At 35.7% G+C, this 13,289-nt stretch overlaps 1 protein-coding gene across 3 annotated transcripts in view; it reads left to right on the top strand.

Moving 5' to 3' along the window:
- Positions 1–13,289, top strand: part of RNEE/G (RNAse E/G-like protein) — a 187,853-nt gene that overhangs the window by 109,527 nt on the left and 65,037 nt on the right. For all 3 annotated transcript variants that reach the window (XM_089998291.1, XM_089998298.1, XM_089998304.1), the window contains one exon: positions 1,162–1,309. In XM_089998291.1, coding sequence (XP_089854417.1) covers positions 1,162–1,309 — 148 coding nt within the window. The remainder of the gene's footprint in view (positions 1–1,161; positions 1,310–13,289) is intronic.

Consider the following 13,289-nt stretch of genomic DNA (forward strand, 5'->3'; position numbering starts at 1 on the left):
TATATATATATATATATATATATATTATACATATTTAGATGTATGTATAATATATTTTAACACCAGTCTCCTCAAAAAACTAATGAGCAAGGCTCACATGTCTTTCACTTTGGGCCTGACCAGCCATTTCTTAGCTCCCACTTCTAAATGTGACATTGAGAAATTTTTAATATTAATTTTCCTGGCAATTTGTCTAATGTGATATATTTACATATATAGGATCATTCCATTTCTCTAATTAAAGTCTCTTCTGTTATCAAAGCTTGAATTTAGGTGTCCTTTCAAATGACTAAGATGAGTATATTGATCTCATGTCCTAGTAAACTTCGTTAATGAAAGAAAAATGGTTGTATTGATATGAGTTGGCTAATTTTTGACAGCTATCCATTGACCATCTTGGAGGCACTGCTTACGACAAGTGAGAGATAACCTTAGTTTGCCAATTCTTCAGACATATTTTTATTTTGCCAAGGAGGCTATTAAGTGAAAAAATGTTGGTGTACCAAGACTTGGACCCAAATTGCACACAAAAAATGAATAATAACAAACATGTGCATCATTGCACAATTGCAAAATACAGGATTTACTAGAGCACCTTGCAATTCTGGTAAGTTTTCACCTATATAAGGCAATTTGTTTGACCAAATGGGTTTGGTAACTGCTGCAAGAACATATACAAAGATTATTGCTGATGCTTGTTAAACCATTGTTATGCAATGCTACATAATTTATAATTCTGAATGTCACTAAATATTATTGTATGGTTCTTCGAGGATAGCGTGTTCACAAATAAATTGTGGCTTGACATGCTTAATAATGAAATCCAACATTCCGTGCTGTTTGGTCGTGCTTGTATCTATTCACTAGTGACCATTCGTCCTGTGCTTTTCAATGGAAGTTTCTTCTGTCCTTCAAAAAGTAATGAAATCCAATATTGATTGCAGAAAAGGTTTATGGTTAATATCTTTCTGAAAAATTGTCAAACGTTTGATATGCATATGTGCATGCAGTGCATGTGTGTATGCACGTGCAAGTGTTTTTTCAGACAGACTAAATCATGCTTATTCAATTAAGCAGTTCACTTTAGTCTCTTATTGTAGATTGGATCTGTATATGGTTTACTGCATATTTTAATGACTTTGTATTTTTTTTATCTTGCAGGGTTCCACTTCCAAATGGGGGTTCTCTGGTCATTGAGCAAACTGAGGCTTTGGTTTCAATTGATGTGAATGGGGGTCATGGAATGCTTGGCCATGGGACATCACAACAGCAAGCTATTCTTGATGTTAATCTTGTGGCAGCAAGACAGGTATGCTAGAACCCAACGATCACCAGTTTGGGCAGACTTGTAACATCATGAAAACGAGTCTCCTTACAATACTCCAAGTTTAAAATTTAAACCTGTTTACCATTTCAGAACCTAAATTTCTTTGTGAAAATTAGCAACTTATATACTTTAATTATTGTATAATTGTTTATGAGGAGCTAAAGGAGGCTTCGTAAATGACTGTGGTAGTCTACATACATCTCTACTTCCGAAGAGTATTTTATTCATTCTACACCTATAGATGCCAACAACAACATTGATAAAATGAGGGATAATTCAAGTTTCTTTTACGGCACTAGGAATTGCAGTTCTAACTTCTAAGACCTGTTGAGTTTTCCTTATCAGTCAGCATAAACAGTAGCTGGCCAAATGCATGTCATATGAGAACAGATTGTATTTCTTATGAATAGCATCAATCATTAACATCTATAAAGTAATTGGAAGGATTAATCATGATCCAGACTCCACTTCTTATGAATAATATTGATGAATGCCATGTGTAAAGTAATTGGAATTTGGAAGGATTAATAATGATTGAACTAACCTTATAGATATAATCAGTATAAGGATACAGTGTTTCTGATATTTGAATATCTGTGCAGTAATTTGCTAACTCAGCTTTGGAAATCTTTTCCTGTTTAATTTATACCAATATATTTTTTTCTTTAACGATTCATTTTGTGCTATATCTGTCATTCTCTGGATAGCACACAAAAAATCTTCGATGGTGTCTATCAGCGATGGCATTTCCTAGTTTGTTAAATCACCCTTTTGAATCTTTTTATTTGGATTCATATTCTATCTGATAACGTACTTGCATGTGTAGGGAGCTGTTAAGTTCCAAAGCACTTCTGGATTTAACAAGATCACCACAAATTTATACCTTTAATAATTTTGAAATTGTCCTGGTGGTTTTGATCCATTAATTATCATACTATGGGATTTTCACAATTTTATAATGAAAACAATTGCAGACGTTCATTGTCAAATAGATCATCTATTCTTTATGGAATTACCAAAATGACATGTTGGTGACAATTGATGCATAGAAATCAGAGTAGTTTTTTTATCTGTTTTGGATCAGTGTCACCGATATTTTGAAAATATCGTGATAATATTGGCGATTTAAGGTCAGCCGATATTTTTGGCAACATATTGTGATATTTTGAAAATATCACAATCGGGATAATATCATGATATTTTTGGGAAAAACTCATTTTTTTTTTATATTTTAAGCTTACATTTAATTTTTTTGTTTCTTTTGTATTTTAAAACCTTTTAAAACTTGTTTATTTATATTTTTGCAAGAAAAATAATGCAAGACTTATTATTTTCTTATCTTTTTATTGTTATTTATATATTTTTTCTTTTTTTAAAAGCACAAGATTTCCCAAGAAAAACCAACTTGTGAAAATGTCTCAGAAAAACCCTCGGCAAGAAATTACCTTGAATGATATAGGTGACTATGTTCTAGATATAATTATTTGGGTGATCCTGTTAATATCCACAAAAGGATGTGGATGTTAGCAACTCTAATGTGTGTACTTGTGTGGGTGGGTAATGGTTGCAGTTGTTGCACTCTATCAATGGGCAAAATCTCACCTATTTCTCTGCTTTAAGTTATTTTCTTATAGTTACATTTTTGGTGCAATATGTGTAAAGAAACGGAAGCCACCAACAAGATCCACTACAATGCTAAAGTGAACACACCAAAAGCCACAAATGGGCTCACTCACAAAACCCACACATAGGGCAAAACAAGATGCTAAAAATAAATAATATTTTATTGATAACCTTTATACAAGAAGCATACAAGAGTGACTAGAGTCAATAGTTTCCGTAGAGACGTTGGGAGAGTCCGAACGACTTGGGGCCTCTCCCAACATCTTCATCGTTTGAATGTTGACTGGTCAACTTTGTTGACTAGTTAGCTTTTAACTAAAAAGACTAACCTAACTAAAAGCTAACCTACTTATATATATATATGTACATTGTTAAAATAAAGAAAGAGAAAAATATTTATTTATATGAATATATATATATATAAATATATATATGTACAATTTTAACACTCCCCCTCAAACTTACGGTACAATAACTGAAAGTTTGCGTAATAGAAAGTGGAAACAAGAGGTTTGGTGAATAAATTTGCTAACTGGTATTCTTATGTAATATAAGGCAAATTGATGGTCCTTTGTAGATACTCCTCTCGAACATAGTGACAATCCATTTCGATATGTTTAGTACGTTCATGAAAAGTACGATTGCTGACATTGTAGATCACATTTTTGTTGTCACAACACATGTCGGAGACTCCTGTCACTTGAACTCCCATATCAACCAACAACCTTTTGAGTCGGACTACCTCTATCATTATAGTTGCTATGAATCGATATTCAGCCTTAGTTGATAAAAGCGAAACCTTCTGCTGCTTTTTGCATTGCTACGGAATCGGGGATTCACCTAAAAAAACACAAAAACCCATTGTTGAGTATCTGTTATTGGGATCACCTCCCCAGTCAACATCTATATAAGCAATTACCTCTAAAAAAGATAAAACATACAGAAAAAGGCCTCATGAAAGAGAAGTCTTAATATATCTAATAATACGCAAAACTGCTCCTATGTGAACAGAAGTGGGAGTGTGATGAAATTGACTAGCTGTGTGTACGTGTGTTATGTCAGGTATAGTAATTGAAAGGTAAGAGAGTGCTCCCATAGGCTGTCTGTAAAGAGTAGGATCTTCAAGAAGTTCTCTATCATCATTTCACATTTTGGTGTTGGTAATTTTGGGGGTATCAACTCTCTTATCATCTGTGATGCTAGACTTGGAGACAATGTCAAAAGCAAATTTAGACTGAGATAATAAATATCTTCTAGGAGAGTAAGCAACTTTGATTCCTAAGAAATATTTTTAAAAGCGTAAATCAGTCATTTCAAAATATTTTTTGAGAAGTTTTTTAATATTTTCAACTCTCTGTTTATCTCTTCCGGTGACGATCATGTCGCCTTCGTAGAGAAGAAGAATAATAATACTTGTATCAAAAATCTTAACAAATAGTGCAGTGTCAGTCAAACAAGTTCTAAATCCAATATCAAGTATAACTCGAGTAAACAGGTCATACCAATCCTTTGGGGCTTGTTTAAGTCCATACAGAGCCTTTTCCAAACGAAAAGTTTTACCCTTAGGAACACTTATACCTGGTAGTGCCTCTATATAAACTTTTTCAACTAGGTTTTCATTAATAAGAACATTTTCAACATCTATTTAAAATACAGGCCATTTTCGAACAGAGGCTAATGTTACTAGAGATCGAACAATGATCATTCTAGTAACTGGATCAAAGGTTTCCTCGTAATTTATGCCATATTCTTGAGAATATCCTTTGGCAACTAATATGTCTTTATATCTTTCAAGAGTTCCATCACTCTTTGTTTTAATTTTGTATATCCACCTACAACCTATAGGTTTCTTTCCTTTTGAAACATCTTGAATGATCCAAGTATTAACCTTTTTTAAAGCTTCTAACTCTATTCTTATGGCTTCTACTCATTCAGAATGTTCTTTAGCTCGAGTATAGGTTGAAGGTTTCACTCATGATTGAATTAATGCAATAAATGCTTTGTATTTTGGAGAAAGAATCATAAGACACAAACTTTCTAGGTGGTTTGGAAATCTTAGATGACCTTCTAGTATGAACTTCATGTTGTTCAAGTGCACATGGTTGGTTAAGGTCTCTATGCCTAGAATATTGTAAATAGTTTTTGTTCTTATGAGGTTGCTCTTCAGTAATTATATCGTCATGACCATTATCAAGATCACATTCATTTATTATATCAAGGCCACTATCCAGGTCACATTCATAATCACATTTTTCATGACTTGAACTTAAATCAAATAAAAAGGAATATTCATCTACTTCTTTCACCTTTTCAAAGTAAAAAAAGTTTTTTTTTCTAAGGTCACATTACGTGAGACATAATTTTTTATTTTTAGGATTAAAGCTCCTATAACCTTTTTGGTCATCTGCATAACCCAAGAAGGTACAAGGAATAGCACGAGAGAAGAGCTTATCATTTTTGTTAGTAAAAATAAAACATTTGCACCAAAAAATTCGTAGTCTAGCATAATTAGGAGATACTTTAAAGAGTTTTTCAACTAGTGTTATATTTTGTAAAGAAGAAGGCATTCTATTGATGAAATACATAGCAGTTAGGGTTGCTTTAACCCAAAATTCTTTTGGAATTTGATTTGCTATTAGTAGAGTTCTGGTTGTTTCCATAATATGTCCGTATTTTCGTTCAGCCAAATCATTTTGTTGTGATGTATGGGGGCAAGATCTTTGATATGTGATTCCATGTAAGTTTAGATAATCTTTCAATTCCTTTGATAAAAATTCTCTCCTTGAATCTGTGCGAAAAATGAAAATATCCTTTTCAAACTTATTTTTGACCAACTTATAAAATATTTGAAAATGTGAGAAGACCTCATATTTATGTTTGAGAAAGTAGATCCTCTTAAATAATATGTAATAACCTAGGCTAACTAAGAATCATCCTTTTCTTTATTTTAGTTAGAATAGCTTAGTTAGAATAGGACTTTTACTTTTTTATTTTTTACATTTTTAGCCTTTTGACTAGTCAACTTTTTGACTTAAGTAAAAAAGCAAAGAGTAAATATGGGGCCTTGCCCCCTTACAATTTATGTATTTTTGAGGGTGATTCCAATCAGTAAAATATATTTTTTTCTCTTGTTGCATACCTTTTTTGGGGTATTTTATGAACCTTTGTGGTTCTTGTGAGTGATCTTTGGTTGGAGCTATTTGAAGTTTTGATTGGTGGTGATACAAGAACTCATCTTCTTATATGGTATCAGAGCTTGGTGATCAAGCTAAGTTTTTTTGGTGCATTGGGAAACGTGTCATTCAAAGTTTAAAAAAGAAGTGAAGTTCTTTTCAAGTGTATATGAAATCGTGATTGTATAAAAACTTGAAAGCTTGGAGGAACACTCGTACTCATTATCCGTGGTGGAGTACTCATTATCCTCACTTTCATCTCTCCTCTTCTTCTTTCTTTTCTTCTTTATTTCCCTTCTCAAACCTTGTAAAATGGATGACAATGATAATGTCACCATTAAACCCTTTAAGCTCAACGATTCAAACTATGTTACATGGGCTTCAATTATGAAGCACCTTATATGGGGAAAGGAGATGTAGGGATTAGTGGATGAGACTGATTTGGAACCTAAGCTAATCCTTACAAAGATTGAAGGTGAGAAAGAAATATCTCTTACGAATGTTGAGAAAAACAAATCCATTACCGCTTACGAAAAAAAGTGGAAAGAATGGAGAATGGGACATGCCAAGATTATGTCTTTATTGTGACTGGTGTATTATTCAGATACGGGTCTGGGACCCGATCCATACTTATACATGTTTTCTATATGAGTCGTCTGTTGTATTTGGGTCTTACATTCCAGACCTGACCCATATTGTATTCTCCATATGTATTAATGCTAATAGGGCATGATCGGGTGTGTTGAATACCATCACCGATTGACGCCTCTTTACAACATATCGTCTTCTTACTCAGCACACATATTCTGCTGTGGTTTCTCACATGGTATCAGAGCAGGACTTCATCTGATATCTATCCAAGGACGTGCAGTTGATCCCGGAAGGCGTGCCTGTAGAGATTGACCTTCGAACTCCAGGTTACGGTGATTCCTTTCTTTTTTTTTTCCTTCGAACTTCTTGTTAATTCCAATCTCTCTTTTTCTAACCATCTCTTCTCTTTTCTAATCATTCCTTTCTCTCTTTAGATCTCGACAGATCTAAATCTAATTTCAGATATGCGTCTTCTCTTTCTCGGTTTCGACCATTCTTCTTTTCTCAAATCTGATTGTCCCATGAGCTTTGTTTTATCGTTGGCCCTTTGAAATTTGTTCCCCTCATCAGATTTATATCCCCTTCTCAGCAGGAGCCCTAATTTTCACGTCAAAAAAAAGGAGAATATATATATATATATATATATATATATATATATATATATATATGCCTCTTTCTTGCTATAAATCTGATTCATTGTTTTCCCAGTTACGCCATTTTTAAATCTGTTCTTGTTGATATTTCTGGAATAGATCAAGTCTGATCGTATTTTGTGCATATCAGATTTATTTTCCCAGTTACACCATTTTCTTTAACAAAAAAAATCTATTTTTCTTGATACTTCTGAAATTGATCGCAAGTCTGATTGTATTTTGTGCATGTCAGATTTATTTCTGTGCAGTTCTTTAAACAAAAAAAAAAGGCTGCTAAATCAGACTGATACGCTAGACTGCCACTTTAAATTATTCTCTGCTCCCTTTTCACTTCTTGATTCATTTATGGATTCTTCTTCTCTTCCATCGAGCTTTCTTGGTCAACTTATATCTGAAAAACTCAACAATTCCAATTACCTAATCTGGAAGAGGCAAATTTTGCCTTTCATTAGGAGTTTGGATCTCTCTAAACACCTTGATGGGATAGTTCATGTCCCACCAAAATTTGTTTTGCAAGAGAAACGCGATGATAAAGGGGAGGTTTCCAGCAAATTGATTCGTAACTCAGATTTTGTGGCATGGAGAAGAAAAGATCAGACAGTTGTGGCTTATATTACCTCTACTCTATCCCATGAGGTATTAGTAGCCATTCCAGATGAGTACTCGGCCATGGAGCTGTGGCAGACATTGGCACAAACATACTCTAATATCTCAGAGGCCAGAATTTTACTTTTGAAAGAGAGTTCCAACTTTTGAGAAAGGACTTTTTATCTGTCACAGAGTACATGAATAAAGTCAAGATTATTACATACCAGCTAGCTATGGTGGGTTGCGACATTTTTGACAGAGATAAAGTTCAGCAAGCATTGAATGGACTTCGCTCTGATTATCACATGTTAGTTACGTCTCTTCTGTGTCTACCTTCATTGCCTAATTTTGAAGATCTACGAGCAAAGCTACTACAGTACGAAGTGTTAGATTTGCAGATCTCCAATCTTTTATCTGTAGAAGAGGGAATAAAGAAAGTGATGATAAGAGGCTGCACAAAATAGAGAGAGGGAACCCTTCACCCTGGGCGTCCATTCTCATTGAATATAAAAAGAGCTTACAAGATTTATTAGGGTACAAAGTTACCCTTGAACAACAATAAAAAATTACAACATATCCACCTTATAGGTGACGTATGGAAATTAGACATACAAGTGATTGGATCCGGATCTTAAGGATCCGATCCAGATTCAAGACACTAATACAGAACTAATGTTATCTTTTCACCCTCCCTCAAGTTGTACATGGCCTTGTACCATGGACAACTTGCCTTTTTGTATCCAAAATTTGTCCTTCGTTAACCCTTTGGTGAATAAGTCTGCTACTTGATCTTCAGTTCTCACAAATTGAGGTTCAATCTCCTTGTCTTCAACTTTTTGCCTCACGAAATGTTGGTCTATCTCAATATGTTTAGCTCGACTATGATGAATGGGGTTGAAAGACATATTAATCGCACTCTGATTGTCACACAATAAGAGTGTTCGAGAGATATGTTGTCCCACTTCAGTCAACATATGCCTTATCCAAGTGGCCTCAGCTGTGGCCGCCGCCATTGATCTATATTCTGCTTCTGTACTTGATTTTGCAACAACCTTTTGTTTTCTACTGCTCCAGGATATTAAGTTTAGCCCAATATAAACACAGTAACTTGAAACTGACCTTCGTTCATCTGGATCTCCTCCCCAATCAGCATCACTGTAGACAATAATCTCATGTTCTGTTGTCCGTGACAAGCTCGATTTATACAGGAGACCATCTCCAATCGTCCCTTTTAAATATCGAAGAATCCTTTTAATAGCTTCCATATGCCTTACCCTTGGTTCGTGCATGAACTGTGAGACCTGATTGACAGAGTAAACTATGTCAGGTCGAGTAAAAGTTAGATACTGGAGCATGCCAACCAGGCTTCGATATCGTGTAGGATCTTCATATAAATCACCATCCTTTGAACTCAACTTCTGGTGAAGCACACATGGAGTGCTCAGAGGTTTACATTCCTTCATACCTGCCTTAGTTAAGATATCCATGGTGTATTTCTGTTGAGTGAGCATTAGGACATCTGATTTTCTGTCAACCTCAATTCCAAGAAAATACCGCAACTTCCCTAAGTCTTTCATCTTAAATCATTGACTTAGAAGTTGTTTGACCTTTTCAATATGATTTCTAGAGTTCCCAGTAATAACAATATCATCAACATATATGAGCAACAAAGTGACCAGATCTCCCTGTCTAAAAATAAACAGAGAATGATCTAAGAGTGACTGTGAGAAACCGTGCCTCTGTATTTCCACAGCGAAACTGTCAAACCAGGAACGTGATGCTTGTTTCAATCCATAAATTGCCCTTCTTAACTTACATACATACCTTTGAGAGTCTCCTTCAGCATATCCTGTGGGTTGCTCCATGTAAACTTCCTCCTTAAGATCACCGTGAAGAAAGACATTTTTAACATCAAGTTGACTTAGTACCCATCCATGTTCAACGGCTAAGGAGAGAATAAGTCGAATTGTCCCCATCTTTATAACAGGACTAAAAGTTTCATCATAATCTAGCCCCTGTTCTTGGGTGAAGCCTTTGGCCACAAGCCTCGCCTTGTAGCGTTCAATAGTGCCATCTGGCTTGTATTTTATTTTATATACCCACTTTGATCCAACAACATTTCTATTTGATGGTCTTGGAACAATCTCCCAGGTTCCACATTCATGCAGTGCCTCCATCTCATCGTTCATGGCCTCAACCCACCTTCTAAAATGTGTTGCTTGGTGAAAGGTAATGGGTTCATCCTCTTTGTTCAAAGAGGTTAAAAACAGTTGAAAATCCATGGAGAAATTCTCATAACTAACCCACCTTTCAACAGGATGTCGAATTCGATTAGACCTTCTAAGATCGGGATTTTGTGAGGATGCATGACCAGGCATATTGGCCGTTGGTCTGTGCTGCTCTCGTCGAGTATATACAATGTCCTTGTACCTGCCTGGTTGTGATGAGGTTTCTGCATCTTCTTAATGACTCAAATTGTCATGTTGTTCAAACCTCTCTGTTACCTGTCTAAATTCTGCAGGACAGCTGATATCGGTTTCAGTAAATAATTCTGAGCTCAGCCATGGATAATAGAACTCAACATCATTCGACGAGGAATTTGTGAATTCTGGATGAGAGTCAAAGTTCATCTCATAAAAAATGACGTGTCTGGAGACTTTGATGCGCTTTGTTCTTGGATCATAACACCTGTAACCCTTGTAGTCATCTGCATACCCGACAAATCTGCACTTTACAGCATTATCTTGAAATTTGTGCCTTAATGAGCTGTCAACATGGACATAACAAACACATCCAAACACATGCAGATCATGATAATTGGGGTGAACTCCATGTAAAGTAAAATATGGAGATTTGTTTTCCAAAATATTCATTGGCAATTTATTTATAATATGGACTGTAGTATGGAATGCTTCCGTCCATAAATTTATGGGTAGATTGCTGTCGTGCATCATGCTCATTGCAGTTTCCACAATGTGTCGGTGCTTTCTCTCAGCAATTCCATTTTGCTGAGGGGTGTGTGGGCAGGACACTTTCCTTCCTATTACGTTATTCTGGAGAAAACTAATAAAGTCACTAGAAGAAAATTCACCTCCCCCATCGGACTGTAAATATTGAATATTTTCGGAGAAGTGGTTCTTGACAAAAGAATAGAATCTTTGAAACAAAATGAAAGTTTCTGATTTATGTTTCATGAAAAATATCCATGTATAACGAGAATGACTATCAACAAAAATAAGATAATACCTAGTACTAGAACAAGAATTGACTGAAGCAGGTCCCCAGACATCCGAACAAATAATTTCAAAAGGTTTTGAAGCTCTTTTATTAACACTATGAAAGGGGAGCACATGGCTCTTACATAGCTGACAACTAGAACATTTTTGTTTATTCTTTTCAAGACTCAAACTCTCCTTAGGAATGAGATTATTAGTGACAAGCTTTTTAATAAAATGATCACCACAGTGACCCAACCGACCATGCCATAGATCTGGCTTATTACAATCTGAGACACTGAAGACAAAATCAGAGGGGGCAAAGGAAGACACAGAAGAAGGCTTCAAGGTATTACAGATTGGCTGATGACATGTAGAAGGATCCTCTTGAAAGATGTACATGTTGCCCTGTCGTTTCCCTTCAGCGAATGTTTTCTTCGAGTGTAGATCCTTTACATGAACAGAAGAAGGAGTGAATTCAACAGAAACATGATTATCATCAACTAGTTTGGAAACAGAAATAATATTCTTTTTGATATTTGGGGCATGAAGAACATTGGAAAGTTTGAGAGTGGACTTGGACATAGGGATAACCGAATTTCCAACATGAGAAATAGAATGGCGGGATCCATCTCCAGTGACTATACAGTTTTTGCCAAAATAAGAAATAGGATTTAGAAGCTTACCTACATCTCCAGTAACATGGGTTGCTGCCCCAGAATCAACATACCATGTCCCCTCCTCATTCTGTTTCAAATTCAATGCTGCTAAGGCTGACATAAGTAATTCTTTTAATTCTCCATTTGATTCAGTTCCTTTCTTATGTTCTCCTTGCTGGTTTTTGTCTTTATTCTGTGAGTTAAACCAACAGTTAGCCCTAACATGACCCCTTTTGTTACATATGTAGCATGTGGGCACGTTTCTCTGTCCTTGAGAACTCGGAAGAACATTAGGAGTGGGTAATGAAAAAGGTGCAGGATCCGACCCGATCCATGTCACCGTCCATGTATGTAAAGATGTATTTAGTTATCGGGTCTGGATATATATACCAGACCCGACCCATAGTGTAATATAAGCTTAAATACATGTTTAGGTCACGATTTCTTTAACTGAAATCGTGACAGCCGAAGTCGACCTCTCCCTTTTCTCTCCCTCTTTATTTCTCTTCTCTTTCTCAATACAGGAACCGAAGGAAAATTTACATGGTATCAGAGCTAAGATCCAACTAAGGGTTGAAGTGGATTCTGAAGGTGCCGAAAATCAAGGTTTGAGGTTTCGTCTACTCTTTTCTTCATTTCCTTCAGTTTTTTCTCTACCACGATTCCAATCTCCACTTCTCGTTTTCTCTTCCTGTTTTCCCACCTTTTTCGCGCAGTGAATCCCTAATATCACGTGGATTTCATTTCCACGACCTCTTCCTTTAGTGGATTCACATCTCACGTGAATCCCTGATCAGTTCACGCAGGATTCACGTGAATCCCTAATCAGTTCACATCTCACGTGAATCTTGATTTTTTTACCACGATTTCAATCACCTCTCGTTTTCCCATTTTTTTACGCAGTGAATCCCACGTGAACCCCTAATCTCACGTGAATTTCATTTCTACGATTTCTTCTTTTAGTGAATTCACATCTCACGTGAATCCCTAATCTGTTCACGCAGGATCCAAAAAAAAAAAAAAATTTTTTTTTGCTGTCCAGCCTGCTGTGGGACAGAAAATCTGTTCATTCCTTTGCTCTCATTTGTTTTTTTCGTATCATTTTTGTTCTGACTGTTACAAGTGGGATTCACATTGAAAACTCAGTGCTTTCTTCTGACAGTTTCTGGTCGGTCTATCTTTGAGTTACTAAGCCGAAGAAAAAAAAAAAAGGCCATCAGCAAACAACTCTGACTGCAGACTGAGCACTCTGTGAATACTAAAAAAAAAGGGGTTACCCTTCTTGTTAAAACTCCTTTTCATGGATCTTCATTCCTCTTCATCCAATCTTTCCTCAAGTTTTCTCACTCAAGTCGTTTCTGAAAAGTTAACTACCTCAAACTTCTTGATTTGGAAGAGGCAAATTATTCCTTTTATAAGGAGTCAAGGTCTCTTAGGTCACCTTGATGGAACCACTCCCG

The sequence above is a fragment of the Nuphar pumila genome, chromosome 1 (assembly GCF_984573655.1).
Source record: "Nuphar pumila chromosome 1, dmNupPumi1.hap1.1, whole genome shotgun sequence".
In the NCBI taxonomy this organism is placed as follows: domain Eukaryota; kingdom Viridiplantae; phylum Streptophyta; class Magnoliopsida; order Nymphaeales; family Nymphaeaceae; genus Nuphar; species Nuphar pumila.